General features: G+C 32.3%; 1 protein-coding gene across 7 annotated transcripts in view; it reads left to right on the top strand.

The window, feature by feature from the left end:
• LOC140437332 (uncharacterized) overlaps window positions 1–17,259 on the top strand; it is a 358,898-nt gene that overhangs the window by 307,295 nt on the left and 34,344 nt on the right. Inside the window, exon 1 of one of the 7 annotated variants that reach the window (XM_072526805.1) lies at window positions 16,484–16,813. The exons of 5 other annotated variants lie outside the window; for them this stretch is intronic. In XM_072526805.1, coding sequence (XP_072382906.1) covers window positions 16,691–16,813 — 123 coding nt within the window. In that variant the 5' untranslated portion in view covers window positions 16,484–16,690. Of the gene's footprint in view, window positions 1–16,483; window positions 16,814–17,259 lie in introns of those variants that run through there. One more of the 7 variants, XM_072526806.1, reaches the window with a different exon arrangement.

Raw genomic sequence — 17,259 nt, 5'->3', positions numbered from 1 at the left:
AGTTAACAATTCCCCGTTTGGACTACTGTCTAACAAAGCGATAATACTTTTGTAAATTTCATCATTGTACGAAATTTTAAATAAGTTGGACATGTATCGTTAAAAACACACCATGATTTGTTTGACTGTATTTCAGGCGAAGATTTGGGCAATCTTGCATTGTGCAAGATAAATTGACATGAGGGCTTTCGAACTGAAGCGAATCAATATAAGCCCAGATAGTCAAACAGTCGTGGGGGCTCTTGGAAGCCCTAAGGTGGCTTAGACTAGTGTGAGAATGCAGACATGAACTGGACAAACTGGCGGGACATGCATACATTGAACATTGGTATGGGTTCAAGGTCATCAGGGAATACACAGAGTACAGAAGGTGATCAGCTGCAAAATACGGTCTAGGGTCGGCCGTAGCAGTACCAACAAAGCACCTTCCGCGACCGGAAAAGCCTGGATCCGAACACAACATAACTCTCATTGGGAAAATATACCTGGTCAAGCACATTAAATCTGGTTAGATCGCAGGATCCTGAAGATACCATGCCATGGACAGACAAAGTCACCAATGAACAAGCACTACAGAGGATAAACACAACTGCGGATTTGATCAACATCGTGAAGGGCCGTAAGCTGCAGTACTTGGGACATATAATGAGAAATCAAGGCAGATACGAGCTACTCCAATGCATTTTGCAAGGTAAAATTTAAGGAAAAAGGGTCTCAGGACGAAGAAGAATATCCTGGCTTGCTAACCTGAGAGCATGGTATAGAAAGACCTCAACACAGCTATTTCGTATAGCAACCAATAAAGTCATCATAGCCAAAATGATCGCCAACATTCGGAACGGACAGGCACCCTAAGAAGAAGATCGCAGGCGCAAACACTTTTTGGAGACTACCAAGTGACTATACCTATCCACTAAACCTGTACAAATTAGTACAGGGTTCCAGATGTACATGTACAATAAGCTAATTGGCTGCTTTACGACAAAAGAAGTAATTTATTAAAATTACATACAGCATATTCGACTTTTAACTTGAAAAGCCATCAGGTGAAAAAACAATTTAGTCGAAACAGTAATCTGAAAGGTTCCAGTAACAAAATTTCCCAATATAGTAATTTTACTTCGTTTGTCTCACTCTATTTGCAAATATTACCTTTTTCTAGATCGTAGATCTCATAACCAGAAAAGTTAAAAAGCTTTCATTGACACCGACTCTCTAGTGCTCGTGTCTTTGCGAATGCTGCTCGTCATTCAAAGCGAATTCGATATCTCCGTAGAAATTCGATATTCCTGATATCTCGCTACGGTCGAAAGATATCGATATATTTGTTTACGACCCTTTTTATGTTAGAGGATTTTTTACCTTAATGAGTATGAGAATGTCGTTCTAAATTTATCGTTGGAAGTTACTCACTGTTTAGGAGATTGTTGCTGTTTATTATAATAAGGTGACTTACAACTGTTATAATATCAGTTCAAGGTAATAAATGATTTCGATAGGGAAACAATTCTTTATGTGTTGATAATGTCGTTAAAATACAGTTTAGATATATTTGTTGAATCATTTTTGTTTGTTTACAGTATGTATCATTAATTTCTCAACAACAATGTCGTTTGATTATTTTAATATTATGTACAATTACCTACAGTATACAATGTACAATTTAAATTTTTACTGAAATTAAATTGCATACAGTTATTATTGTTTGATATTAATATTGCATTTTCTGCATTCCCATTCGTTAATAACTTGGAAATTTATGTATGCCATTTCTGTTGTAGGCTGTCGCAGTTTTTTTGGGTTTTGATGTTTATGGTCTCTTTTCTGCATTATATGTCATGTTATAAGTTATAAGTTTTATAACTGATGTTTTGTTTTTCCATGTTGTATTGTTTAGATGTACTGCCATTTTTGCTGCTCTTTTTGTTTATTCTCTTCCATATCGAAAGAAAATTTGATATTTCTAAAAGTACATCTTTATCGAGGATTGTACAGTAACTCGGAAGGAAAATAGAACTTCACCTCCCAATTCTGTAGGACAGCATGGATTTAGCTGAAAATTTGGATTTAAGCTTGTCTTTGCAAAAGTTATATATGGTCGAAGTGTGCTTTTTGGTTTTAAGTAGATAAAACTACTGTGGAAGTGGAAAAACAGTAAAACACGTATTTAAGCATTTTATGCATTAAAATTTGATTAGTTTAGTAGTAAAATAAACATATTCAATGATAATTTATACTTTAATATAAATTTTCAACCCTTAGAAACTACAGCTTATGACATAAATAATGTTAAAAAATAATTTTTTATAATAAAAAATGCCTTACTTACGATTTAAAATTAACAACAATGCATTTATCGCTTGTGAAATGATGATTCATTAGTTTTAAGTTTTTAACCCCTAGAAATTACCCCTAAAGACGACTTCAAAGTTAAAAATAGTTGTTTACACATTAAAATTCTAAACTTATGTATTTAAATTAATAAAGATTTGTTCCCAACTATAATATTATAATAATATTATTATAATATTATTATATTATATTGAAACAATATTTTATTTGGTTGCCACTTTTTTAAAAGAAGCTTTTAGCTTAGAAACTATGCCCTATGCTAATACCAAAAATATCATTGGTTTTTCTTTAAGTCCGTTAATTTTCAAGCTTTGATATGTATACATAGCCATTTGAAAGGTAATTTTAAGGGCTACAAGCTAGGTTCACTAGGAAGCCAAAATACCCTTCGATTTTGAATTATTAAGGTTTGATGCTTTCGAGACAGGGGGTGTGCACACCAAGACATACGTTTTAATCGATAATATCTCTATTGTTTTTTAGGGTACAGAAGTTTACACGAGAATATTTAATGAAAATAGAACTTTTTTTATAATGTATCATTTTTCACGTATATGTTATAATTTTTAAGTAATTTCGAAAAAAGAACAATTGCTTAGAAATTTTTAATATAGACGATACAATTTAATATACATTTTTTCAAAAATAATGCTTTTTAAACCAGTCAAACTCCTGGATCTAATGAAGAACACTAAAATAAATTGTAAATTAGAAGCAAAACGATTAATTTTAATTCTGGTGGATATTAGGATATAGGTTAATTATATTGCCTTTTTTCCTTAAAATATTCGAAGAGTCCATCTTTAACGAGCTGTAACTTCGTCAGTTTACATGCAAATGACTTTTTGTAGTGCTCATTTTAAAGGTCTTTTCATGGACTTTAAAAATCTTTATAAATCAGTACCCTCGAAAAATTAACTCTTTTCTTACAATTTAACGTTGAGTACATTGAAACAAATATCTCCTTTCACCGACTATATCTCACTTTGTATTGTATCTAGAATAAATTGTAAAAAATGAATCTCATTATTCTTTTATAAGCTTCATTTTTGTTTTGCATACTGTTCAAAAGACACGTTTTTTTTTAGTTATTCAAGAAAAACCGTTTAACAAAGGGACTTTTTTCAATTAAAATTCGCTGTTTTCAACCATAAATAGCTCAAATAGTATTGACTTTCTGAAAAAAATTCTATAGAACAAAGGTTGCTTAGAAATTAATTCTCTATCGATTCCCGTGATTATTTTGAGCAAAAGAATTTCCATCCCCGAGAAGAGGTGGCAACTACCCCTGGGACGGAAGCACACATCGGCGTTATATAACTTTTGTTATTTGAGCATTTTCTCATTCTCCCGATGCGGGAGCAGGCGTATACGTGACCTTCTATCGTGGACTTAGATGTGACTCAGTGATGGACTGGAACAATAGGAGGTCACGTCTACGACCGTTCACGCATCGTCTTTGATAATGTCCGCCGCATTAGTAAACAAAACGTCAAGAACAAACAAATCCCAACCAGGGATTGTAGGATAAGCCGCGAAAGACTACACACCTTATAGATATTTCTATATCTAAATATTTGAATTTCGTGCCTTGACTGATTACTTCATATATCTTGTTATCTCCCATTTTATATCCTTTCATTTTTATTATTGTTCTGAAGCTATTTTATTATGGCATCTTAATAGAATTTACTATTTATTTTTAATAGTAATAAGCCACAATTTTGCTATAAAATAAGGTATTAAAATATTTTGAAGTTTGAAAGCAAAGACGAAATCTGAATAAGAGAAGAAAGCCTTTTTGCAATACAGAACACAACCAACACAACAGGCATACAACCACAATAAACGAATCCGATATTAAACTAATACTTTAGTCAGAAAAATATAAAGAGAACACTGGGAGAGCTTCTCAAAACAGATGGAACAGAACTTCTATAAACACAAAGAGAAATATGGAGAATGATCAGAAGACAAAGAAAAGAAATGCACGAACTAATACAACCGAGACACATTAAGAAGGCAACATGGGCCCACTACTTTCAATTCCTATTTGCTGAAGGTAACGATAATGAAACATCAACACCAGAAGTGACGACAAACGAAGAAATAAACTTTGAGGAGAAAGAGCTACAGGAAGCCTTAAAGAAATTAAAAAATAGAAAATCACCAGGAGAGGGCAAGGATACCAAACGAACTCCTAAAGTACGTAGGACTAGATCTGACCAAACAACTAACATTAATCCAAAAAATAATAGAACAAAACAACACTACAATAATGAAGATAACTATAGAGGAATCAACCTATTAACCACAGCACTAAAATTAACAACCAAGGTGATAACAAATAAACAGAATGAAATTTTAATACTAGCAGAAGAACAACAAGATTGGGAAGATCATTCACATAGTGAGGCAAGTGCAAGAAAAATCACTACAACAAACCGGCATATTTTTGTTTCCTGGACCTTAAGAATGCATTTGACAGGGTTAAATTAAAGAACGCTTTCCACTTATTATATGCAAGAGAGATATCCTCTAGGAATAATTAATACAACTAAAAGTAGAAGAAAGATTAACTGATCCAATTGAAACTGGTAATGGGATAAAATAGGGGGATTTCCTGAGCCCTATATTGTTCAACCTGACCATTGATAAAATTAAAAAAGATAAGAATGAAAAAGGATACCAAATGGGAGAAAAACAACTTAAAATAATCTGCTACGCAGAGGACGCAATACTATGTCTCAAAGTAAAGATGATTTCCAACGTATCCTGCACCCATTTAGTATAACCGCCAGAAAATTTAACCTGATAATTTCTCCAATAAAGATTTGCTCGATAAATAAGTGAAAGATCCAAGTGAATAGAGCAAACAGAACCACCAGGATACCTGAATGAAACAATATGGAGAAATAAATATATCGGCATAGAAAGGAAAGGCCTAATTTACAAAATATCATTAGACCAATAATGACATATGCGGCAGAACCAGGACGTGAAAAACAGACAGAACAAACAAAGAGAACTAAAAGAACTCTAGAAACATCAGAGATGAACACTTAGAAAAATGGATGGTAAGACAGTACGGGACAGCTAAAAGTAGAGATATACAACGGAGATTGCAAAGTGGATAATATCAAGGACTGGGTAAGAAAGAGAAGAGTAGAAGCGAAAGACGGCTACTCAATAGGAAGACTATCATTGGAAAGACCACGAAAACGATGGAACGACAACTTACTGGAGGCACATTAAAAAATATACATCCTGTCTACATAAAAACAAGTTCTCATGGGGATGAGAACAATTAAAAAGATAACATTTTCCAATGATTAGGTGCCAGTAGGCAGTTATGCCAATGTAAATGTGAACAGTGACTTTATAACCTGGCCTTAGTAGTATACCTAATCCAATATGATAAATTTCTTACAAAAGTGTATTTTGTGTATTCCGAAGTGGAAATTGAAACGTCAATAAACGTACTTTAACCTTTAATTGTGGCTTATTCCCATTTAAATAGAAATAAAAGTGTATTTATTCCCAAATATATTCGCCATTTAATTAAAGTATTTCATATTATTCAAGTTCTAGAGATCTCATGCTTTCATCTATTCTATGAGATTACATCTTTAACAGTCGATAATGTCAATAACGTTGCTTTGACCAGATTGTCTTAATAGTTATGGATCCCAAATGGAAAAATTAGAAAATAACGGTCGGGGACATTCAGTACATAGATGATCCCACGCGAGATGAGGATGAGACACAAGAGAGAAAAGGAGGGCTGTAGGCCTGTCTCGTTGTAGTTCGCGGTTTCGCATCGGTAGGCAATCAGATCGCCAACGTCTTCTACCGGCCTGATACCAAGAGATATATAGATAGGTGGATTGGAATGGAATTGTTTAGAATTTTTTTGTTCTTTTCGAAAGGATGGGATGTTAAGGTGAACGAACTCATACAGGGTGTACTACATTTTGCGACGTGTTACAAAATTCAGTATTCGTCCGAAAATTCACAATGTTAGTATTAATTAATGTTGAGCCTTTTAAGTAACTAAAGCGTACACATTTTATGTTTAATGAAGCCTCATAAAAGATTGTCAAAACAGTTGGACGTTATTTTTGGACTAATAAAGTAAAAAAAAGCAATAAAAACAAAAAAGTAACACTTTTAAACAGTCTTTGTTTACTGAAACAAATGAAAAACAACGAACAATAATAAAAAGGCCAATATTAAGTACTTATCTTTAGCAAAATTGGTTATTTTTATTAATTCTTTGTTTAGGTCTATTTTTATCCGAAATCACTACTTTTTAATATTTTGAAAACGTAAAATTTTGAATCATTTGAATAATTAAATTCCACAAGTTTTAAGTTTTTTTTTTGAGTTAACTTGGCATTCTAAATTTAATTTATTTAATTAAGTTCTAATCCTTATCAATCGTAAACTTTTAATACCCTTTTTCATTGTTTTCCATAAATAGAATTGTTTTTTGATAAAACTTTTCAGCTCTTTTACTTCTCGTTTGCTTTATCTCTACTGGTTTTCCACATTTCAGTATTGCCTTAATATACGTATATTTATTCGTGGTTTTTCTGACGAATTCCAAAAATCTTGTGTGCATAACTTGCGTTTGTTAAGGATGATGTGTTACGATCAATATTTATCCCACCATTACTCTTCTTCTTCTTCGCCACTTATTCCTGTCAATCTTGTCTTTTCAACTTTTCTCTTTTTAAGTCCTCTTCCACACAGTCTTTTCATCTTTTCCTCGGTTTTCCTCTACCTTTTTTTCCCTCAATTTTTAACAGTTTTATCCTTTATCTTACATAGTTTTTATTTTTATGTTTGACTTGACCAAATCATTGCAATCTTTGTTTTTGAACCATTTTTTTGAGACTGTTGTCAATCCGGCTCTTTCCTTAATCACATCGTTCCTGATCTTGTCCTTTCTAGTCTTACCCAATATCTTTAGTAACATTTTTATTTCAGATACCTCCATTTTCGTTTCCTTTACCCTCTTTATAGTCCACAGGCTGTACAGGTTTAACCACCGTACACCAACGCAGGCCTCACCATACTCTGGTATATCTTTACTTCCATCCGTTTATTGACTTTTTCATCACAGAGTACCCCACTCATCTGCTTCCACTTAAAGCAACCAGCCGTTATCCTGTGAGCAACTTACTCCCTTTTCAATAGTTCTTCTCCAACCCTCCAACTTCTCTAACATTTCTTTGCTCTCCTCCACTAACATGATATCATTCGCAAAAAGCATTGAAGAAGGAGCCCCCTCGATTAACTTCTTTATCAGTACATCCATAACAAGATTAAATAGGTATGGACTCAGTGAAGAACCTTTATGCAAACCAACTGCCATTGGAAAACTTTCATACATATCCTTCACGAGCCTTACATACTTCTCAGGAACTCATTTTGTATCTGATACTCATAGCTCTTGTATAGGAACTGTGACGTACTCCTTCTCAAGATCACCATATGTAGCTCTCTTTTCTTCTCGTCGTATTTTTGTATAACCTGTCTCAAAGCAAACAAGTATTATTGTTTTTTATATCATCCCACCATTAGTATTGGAGAATTTTAAGTTGGTAATTTTAATTCGGAACGTATGCAGTTTTACAGTTGGTAATCAGCCATCTTCGCATTTCACTTTTTCCTGGTCTTCAGTCATCACCTCTAGGATGGAGTGAAGTTAATAAAATAATCCAGTAATGTAATCTTAACAAAATAAAAAAAAAAACTTAAAAATACTCAAACTACAATCAAACTACTGACTGGTTCATATGTCAACATACATTTTTGAATCGAAGATAATCCTTTCTATTATATTGGACAAAATAGTACTTCGATTCAAAATTTCATGTACGAACCAGTGGTTCAATTGTAATTTGAGTATTTTGAAGCCTTTTTGATTTTAGTAATACTAATTACGCTGTCTATATCATTACAGTTGGGCTGGAACTTCACCTTTGTGTTTTGCACTTCAGTTGCAGATTACCAACTGTGAAATTCAAAGTACGTTCCGAAATAGAATTACCAAATTAAAATTTATTTTAAACAAATCGTGAGGTAAAAATGTGTATGTTTAAATGCATGTTCACGACTTTAAATAACTTGGGACAGAGACAGTTTGGCATTTAGCAATGCCCGTTTAGAAGAAACTGTATTTAATATTCATTTATACAGTTACGCTTTTGTAAACAAATGGTAGGTAACATTAATGTTTGTATTTTGAGAACTATTTCCGAAGTGGAAATTGAAATGTCAATAAACTTATTTTAAGCTTTAAATTGTGGCGTATTCCCATTAAAATAGTGATTACTTTAAGATGCCACAAGAAAATACATTCAGAAAAATGGTTGGTAGTTCAAAAAATCTCTGTACATTCCACATAAGATATTAACAGTTTGAAAAATGTTTAGCGGATGGTACACAGATCAAAATAATCTAGGGGATACAAATTAAATGCGATAGTACAGCAAATAATTTATTTCAAATATATTTAATAAAAAGTTATAAACAAATGTTCCGAATATAAAATAAACATTTTTTCTTAGAATTATCTCAATAGCTAACATATGGTGTATTTCCCATATTGGCAAATGCAAAATTAAATAAAACAAGACATAGACATCAAAAGTCAAGTACCAATAACGAAATACTACTTTTTATCTTATGGATAAAAAATACATATTGAAGTTTTGTTAATTTTTTTAAAGCCATTCTTATCAGCATTACCCTCCAAGTTGGTACAATAATCGACAAAACAACAAAAAAGATTAAAAACAAATTTATTTTTGTATTTGCAGCTAACATTGATTTACAGCTATTAATGTAAGTGTCCCCTAGATTATTTTGATGTGTGTGTATAGTAAAATAAGCGTCATCGTCACACAATGTTAATGTACGTTGCAAATGAAAACCACCAATTTATAGATTAATTTAGGCGTATCCTCCAATTTTGCTAGTGAGCGATTGCTGAGATAATCGAAAATAGTGAGTATAAAGTCAACTTTGCCAATTTCATAATATCTAAGGAAATTCTTTTAAAAACAGACCTATAGTCTTTTCTATGTTTTAACAGATTCATTGTAGGAGAAACATACAACTCAAAAATTCGTACCTCTCATTATTAATAGCTCAAATAAACTTACAGTTGCAGACTTCTTTCATTGAAAAAAGAAGAATAATCATAAATAGTGGGAGTATATATTAATTAATTTTCATTAAAACTTTCCATTTGTCAATACTAACCTAAATGTTACAATTAATATTGGCTAATATAGGCTATTAGGACATGTGCTAACGTAGCAAAAGATAATTACTAAATTACTAGATAGTTGGAACTGGGATCAGCGAATCGAGTATAACTAACTTTTTTTAAATGAAACAAAATGCTCCTTTTGATTTTATCCAAATAGCTTCTTTTAATTTTTGATAGTTAAGAGTTAAGGGTATCATCACAGTAGTAGTATCATAAGGGTGAAACAATCACCTTGCCTTAAATGAGTAACTTAACATTTAATTTCATTATAAAAGATGTCATTATTTCAAATGCTAGGTACTCAATAAAAAATTGAAGATGTTTAAACAACTTCAAAGAGACATTTTAAAAAGTTAGCTAAGATAGATTTTAAAAGAATTATGCAATTTATACGGTAAGTGAATGCAAATTTATAGTTATTATTTTTTTAGGTTAGTGATTTTGTAGTTAGTGAACTGATTTATTTATCTCAAGATTTCTTATTAGCAAAATTGGTGGAAATATGTAAATTAATTCCCTAATTGAAGGTCTTCATTTGACACATACCTTGATCTTAAGAATGATTATATTTAATTGCCAATTAGTACAGTATAATTTTTCTATATGCAGATTGATAATAGGTATATCTAAGTATATAGTTACACTCAATCGTCATTTTCTGGTGTTCTGGTATGGAGCTCTTAGATTGATTCTTATAAATATGGTTATTATATTAATTTCAATTGAAGTACAGAGAAAACGTAGTACAAAAAACATAAAAATTAAACGTAGTTTTATTCCGAGGAAAGCTTTTTAAATTTAAAGGTTATGTTTGTATGCCTGTAGTTATTTTCACCGAAGTAATAGCATTTTAATTACATTAAACATCAAGCTAGTTTTCGTGTAGGAATTTTTTCTTAATGTTTGTCAATATAACAGTACGGCCATTAAAACTGAATTAATCAATATAGGCTAGTGGTAACCGAGTACTGAGTACACAGTCCGCAAATTTCTCTGTCGCCTTATGTTGTTTTGTTAGCGACTTTTTCGTCTAACAATAAATATGAAATATTAAGGTTAATGGCCTTCTAGCTGATGCCGATGACACAAAAGTAAATAGTATGAGATGCACTTTAAGAATTAGCACTTAGATAGAAGATGCTATTGCAGATGTGTACTTGACCCGACCTTAAATATTTAAACTGACATGGACCACTTCGTAAGGACTTTGTAAGGATTGTAAAATAAAATTAAATTTGATCTAAAAAAAACCGATTTGTAACATTCTTTCAGACGTAGGTATAAACTTTGTTTCTTTATTTCTTTCTTTTCTCAATACCCTACGTCTTTTTCAAGCATCGGATGAAACAGTTTATCTTTCAATTTATTAATACTACTAACTCTCGACAAAATATCTATAAATTTATAAAAATAGTAAAAATATATAAATAAGAGACAGCTCCAACTAAAGCAATCAATATGAAGGATACAGTTAAAATGGAAACATGAGAATTAAAATATAAACGCAACAGCCTTAAATAGGCCGATACTATTATTGTAATAGCGAAGAATAAGTAGACATAATAGACTACATCGAACAGAAGAGGTTAACCTGGTACGGACATGTCAGAAGAGCAGACCAAAATCGGTGGATAAATAGAATAACAGAGTGGAGCCCGATAGGAAGAAGAAAGAGAGGCAGACCCCGAAGATCTTTCAGAGATGAGGTGGACGAAGCAATGAGTAGAAGAAACCTACAGGAAGGGGACTGGCTAAACAGGAAAAATTGCAGAAAACGGTTGAGGGAAGGAATACAGTGAAAACTGTGGAAATCCTTGTAAATATAAGAATAAGTAAGAAATAATAATAATGTTAAAAGAACTGGATTAAAGGTGACATTGAAGAATGCAGAGTTCATGAAGAAAAATTTAAATAGAAATAAGTTTAAATTCCAGGATCTTCTAGGTCGATTTCTCACTTCTACGAGGCACTGGCTCTGTGTGCATGTCCATACCGTATTAATCATTATTCTTCGATATATTTTGTATTTCTTTTTCTAGCGATTCTTATTTTCTCATGTCTCTTTTTGTCAATTCTGAAAACGATTTCTTTTGCTGTCAATTCTGGTTACTAGACGACATTTTCAGTGTTTTCCCTAACCATGGTTTAATGTCTCCATCTGTTGTCCCTATTTCCATATTTTAGAGAGACAATAACATCAGTAATATAACAATTTAAAGAAAATATCAAAAAAGAACTGAAATTTTAGAGCGTCTATGGTAACCACTTATAAAATATCAAATGCTTTCTGCGTAAATTCTGGACTGAGACAGGGAGATCCGTTATCGCCATTGTTGTTTAACCTGGCCTTAGAATATGTCATGCGAAAAATATATCCAAAAATCAAACCAGACAACTGCTCGGGGAGCAAAAATCATACTCGCCTTTGCCGATGACGTAGACGCAGTAGCACAATCAACATTAGAAATTAAGGATATTTTCTCGAACTTTGAAGAAGCTGCATTAAACATCGGTCTAAAAATAAAAGAAGACAAAACAAAATACATGGTCGTCTCAAAACAAGAACGACGGCGAATAAGGCAAAACATTACTATAAATGATCACAACTTCGAAGTGGTTAAAGAATTTAAATATCTAGGAGCAACAATCACAAATGACAACAAATTAGAGCGAGAAGTTGAAACAAGAATAATGGCAGGAAACAGATCTTTCTTTGCAATGCAACATCTAATGAAGTCAAAACTTCTTTCACGAGGTACAAAAATCCGGATATATAAGACCATAATACGACCAGCAGTCGCGTATTGAAGCGAAACATGGACGCTAACAAAAAGAGAAATAAATAAATTGCTGGTGTGGGAGCGTAAAATTCTTCGAATGATATATGGCCCTTGCAAGTCAAAGAAGATCTAGAGAAAATGGGAGTGCGACAATGGGAATTACTAGCACAGAACCGGCAAACATGGAAGGCAATAGTAAACGCAGCAAAGACTCACGAAGAGTGTAGCACCATTGATGATGATGATGATGATGATGGTAACCACTTTCTCAAAGAAGCACTAGAAGAACTAATAGACCGTCGAATTTCCGACGAAGTTCGACCACGATTTTATCCCTTATGCTTTGAGACACCATTTGGTGTGCTGTGTCTACGATGCGATTATTGGTCTTTATTTGGTTGAAAAATAGAACGAGAATCCAGTTACCCTTAACCAAAAGCGTTCCAGAAAACTTTATTACACCTTTTGTTAGAGATTTACGATTTGCCGTGCACGCAATCTGTAAATGCACAAGTAGTGGATGGCGCAACGAGCCGTGCAGCTATACGCTTCCTAGCTTTACTTCACGAACATTTTGAAAACAAAATAATTTCCCGCGGAAAAGGCTTTGAGTACACAGCTCAACTGACATTGTCTGATAAAACCTGATGCATAAATTTGGAGCATGCTAAAGAAATCAGAATTTAAGTCAGAAGTTCCGGCAACAGATATTGAGAAGTACGACAAAAAAAATAACCTGTTTTCAACAACTGGAACAACTACTCTTTACAAATATGTTGGATAATCTGCAGGATCATTATCAAGTTTGTTTGCGACTCAATGGGGCATACTTTGAACATATATGTTATGTAAATTAAAAAATAAATACAATGTTCTCTTTCGGTACTGTTGATGTTGGCGAATAATTTCTATTTAAAGTTCTATTTATGTATAATTATTTATAAACGCATTTCCAACATTAAAATTTACGAAGATTACAGTCTGAATTCAATTGAACTAACCTCGTACAATTACGCCGCAAACCATTCAATAAATCTTGAAAGCAAAGCTCCAGAGGACGTCAAAAATGTGTTGAAGAATTTATGAACTTCGTCTAAAAAGCAATTGCAAGAATGCGTATGCGGCATTCAATTTGCAATGCCTAGGCAAATAATTCAGATAAGAAAAAGTCATACTCTCTAAAAGACAGTTTGTTAGAAGAAAGTGGTTTAAATTTATAAATAAAAGAAATTGGAAACAAATAAGTAAATAATTTTGATTCTTAGTGTGAAATTAGAATAAATAATTTAGATTTAACAATTAAAACTATAATACTGAAATAATTTGAAAACAATCACCGAATTAATACGCATTGTAGATAAAGGAATCGTTTGGTTGCTTTTTCTTGCTGTCCCACGGACTCTTTCTGTATTTACTGGTCTTCGTCGCAGTTTTTATGACTATTTTTTAGTATTAATTACTATTTAAATATTTTATAATAATATTTTTTAGTAGTTTCTCTTAGTTTTCGGAAATATAGCCTATGACAACTAATTAACTTAACCGTGTAAAACAGGCGGCTTCAGAAAAGAGAAAAAAAAGCTATCCAGTTTCATGGTTTTCGGAGGACCTAGGCTTCTTTCTTTCTTTGTTCCTGGTCCCATCTTTGTCTCATGGGAAGCTAGGGAATGGTTGGTTACTCCCTGCGGAACTTCACATGCCGAGAGAAAGTCAATGGCTCTCACAAAGCAGTCGATGGACATCAACAACGCCAGAAGGATGACAATACAGCCTCAATTCACAGCTAATAATGAAAATTTACATAAAAAGTAAAAACTTATTTATATATAAGTATAATAAGTACTATTACTCCAAATTAGATGGATCTAAAAAGTACTGTAAGAGCTTCTTTAACATTATGGGAGACAGTAGCAAGAATTATTGTTTAATGAAAATAGTTCTGTTTTTATGATACATTTAAAGAATGTATAATTTGTTTCATCATAACTCTTTTCATTATTTTTTCTTTTTCCATTTTACATTGCACAAATGAAATGTGAATATAAATTTTTCATAAAAGTTTTAATCGAAACCTTTACACAGAGGACATGGATTAATAGAATAATCTATTATCAGCAACGGAGAAATGAACGCTGTCCGAATGTTGAGCGTAAGGATTTTGATTTTCCAAATGCACGAAGCGTTTACTGCTTCGTAGAATATGAAATTATATTAAAAATTAAAAATAACAGACCATTAAAAAATTTGTAAAATCAGAGCAAATTAAGCATGAGTGTAACACACAAATTAGATACGGGAAGATAAAGAGACATGTCAAAAGGAGCCCAGAAAATAGAAAAAATGTAGTAGTTAAATAAAAAATGGTAGTTTATTATTTATATATTTAGCTAAAATGGGCTTGAAGCTTAAAAATAAAGATCTTAAATCATTAATTGCTACTTCCGTAATTCTTAAAATTAAATAGGTACATCGTATACATTTTATTCTATTTTTATATCACGTTTTGTTAACGACGTTTCCCTACATTTTTTTTTTATTTTTATTAGTTCTTTTTTTGTTTTAATAGTTTTTAAATCTTTAAATGACCCATCAGTTGCTTTTGAAATCTTGTCGTTGCCTGTCTATTTGTCTCTGCAGTAATTCTTAAGAAAAAGTCCTAGTCTTAAAACTTTCATGGTTCCTGTTGGTCCAAGGAAGAACCATATTACATTTGCAATTGAAAAAGTCAAGGGTCTTTAGCAGGTGGGGACACCATCATATATCTAGGATCTTTACAGACTAAAAGTAGCGATGTGGGTAAAGAAATTGTTTTGAGCTATTCCGGCCTGAGAAGACAAACGACCTCAAAATTTCTCTTACATAGAATGACCAAGAATTGCTTAGAGTTTCGAGCGAAAAATCCTAAGAATATTTTAGGAGTAAAGAGCAAGAATTGTGGCGCAGTCGTAATAAAAACCGAATCGAACCAGCTGCACGACGAACCAGAGGAAGATGATGTTAGAGACAGGGTGAATAGAAAATTGTCGGCAAAAATAACCAAAGTCGCAAATAACCGCGAATGAGAAGGACGTAGTCGATCCACAAACGTATAAATTGCTAGTAATTTGCTGGGTAAAACAGTTTAAAGGCTTCCGTTGCGTTCAAGAATTCTGTCGACTCCGTTTTATCTGTTTATGACTTCATATTTTCGAGGTCTCACTGTTGGTTTGCGCTAGATTTCTCTAAGACCAATTTTACCTTTCGTCATTTTTATATATGCCCTAAACCCATCCCCTAACAGACGACTTTCGAAAAAAATTAATCTACTCTTTATATTTTTAGTCTGATACTTTTAGTTCTTAGTATAGAATTTATTCGTTTTTTATTCTTGTCCAACTCTTTTTGGTATTAATTTCTTCGTTACAATAATTGATTTTAGCATTTTTAACATAATATTTCCAGCAGGGTTATTTCAGTCATTTTGCAATCGTATCCTACTGATTATCTGATTACTGATTATTTTATATCTAATTTACCATGATTTAACCCGGTTATCAAACAAGAGGATAAACAAAAGACCACATTTTTGGCTTAATAAAAGTACAAGATGGTAAGAGCAATAAGAAACGTCTTCTTTGTGAGAGTAGAAGCAGAATACAAAAAAATATGCTTATTATTGAGAAAAAAGAAAAAATGAATGAAGAAATTACTAGAAATTGCAAATATAAAAACAAGAGTCTGGGTCTTTTATATCACAAATTTGTAAATGAACTTAAATAAGAACTAGACGAATAAATAAATTACTTTTTGGGAATTCTTACATTCTTGTAAGTCATCGTTCCACGATGGTACGAAAATATTCACTATGGGTTCCATTTTTAGAGTTAATTGTTGTCGATTTTTTTAAAGTTCTAATGATTCAGACCTACAGACATCGATTATCAGAATGTGCATGCAGCATAAGTGCATATGTGTGTGACATCCTGTATACGATCGTCTCGCCAAACAAGACGAGCACAGCACATGGGGTGACGAAGAAACGACACTCGACGAGACCAAGCCTAAGATCGAGCTATAAATACAGCCAACGTACATACTCCCAAACGCATTCAGTAAATTGCTAATTTTGAAATAGTAAAGAGTTAAAGAGAGTTGGGGCAAGACAAGCCAGAACCACAGGCACAGTTCGAAGAAACTAGTTGCCGCAGTGAACCACACAGAACCACACACACAGTGCTTAGTTAATTTTTTTCTGTAAAATCGACCGGAGTTTTTGTATTAGTTAATAACGAACATGGATACCCAGGTAACTTTAACTAAAAACGGATTGTCGGTTTTGTATTACGGTTTCGTATCGTTGGTGATTGCGATTTTGGTAAAAGTTGTCGTGAAAGCTTATGGAAGATTTGATGGCAGGGTATTGAGCTTATTTTTGTTTGTGAAATTTTCGCTAATTTTTTTAATTTCTAATTCATTAATTTTTTTGATTTTTTTATAATGGATTCGAAATTTTTGCGTCTTAATCAGTTTTTTGTTAAATTAACCAGCTCAATTAACAGTTTTCTTATTAACAGTTTATAATACCACTGCTAACATTTGCCTTCCGTTCAAATTTACGTTTTTTATTAATTTTATTAACATACATTTGAGTTTATTTATTTTCCATTTATGCATAGGTCGTGAAGTAATTTAATGTTTATTTAATTCATACAATTTTATTATTGACTATATTATTTTAAAAGTTTTATATTTTATACTTTTACTATATAATAATTTTTTTATTTGTAATAAACGCATCAGCCACTGAGAGTTGTTAGCATGTTGTTGTTAGGGTGTAGAAGCACAAATACTTTAATGTAATGT

The sequence above is a fragment of the Diabrotica undecimpunctata genome, chromosome 3, assembly GCF_040954645.1.
Source record: "Diabrotica undecimpunctata isolate CICGRU chromosome 3, icDiaUnde3, whole genome shotgun sequence".
Classification (NCBI taxonomy): domain Eukaryota; kingdom Metazoa; phylum Arthropoda; class Insecta; order Coleoptera; family Chrysomelidae; genus Diabrotica; species Diabrotica undecimpunctata.
This window is presented reverse-complemented; position numbering and strand designations above follow the sequence as displayed.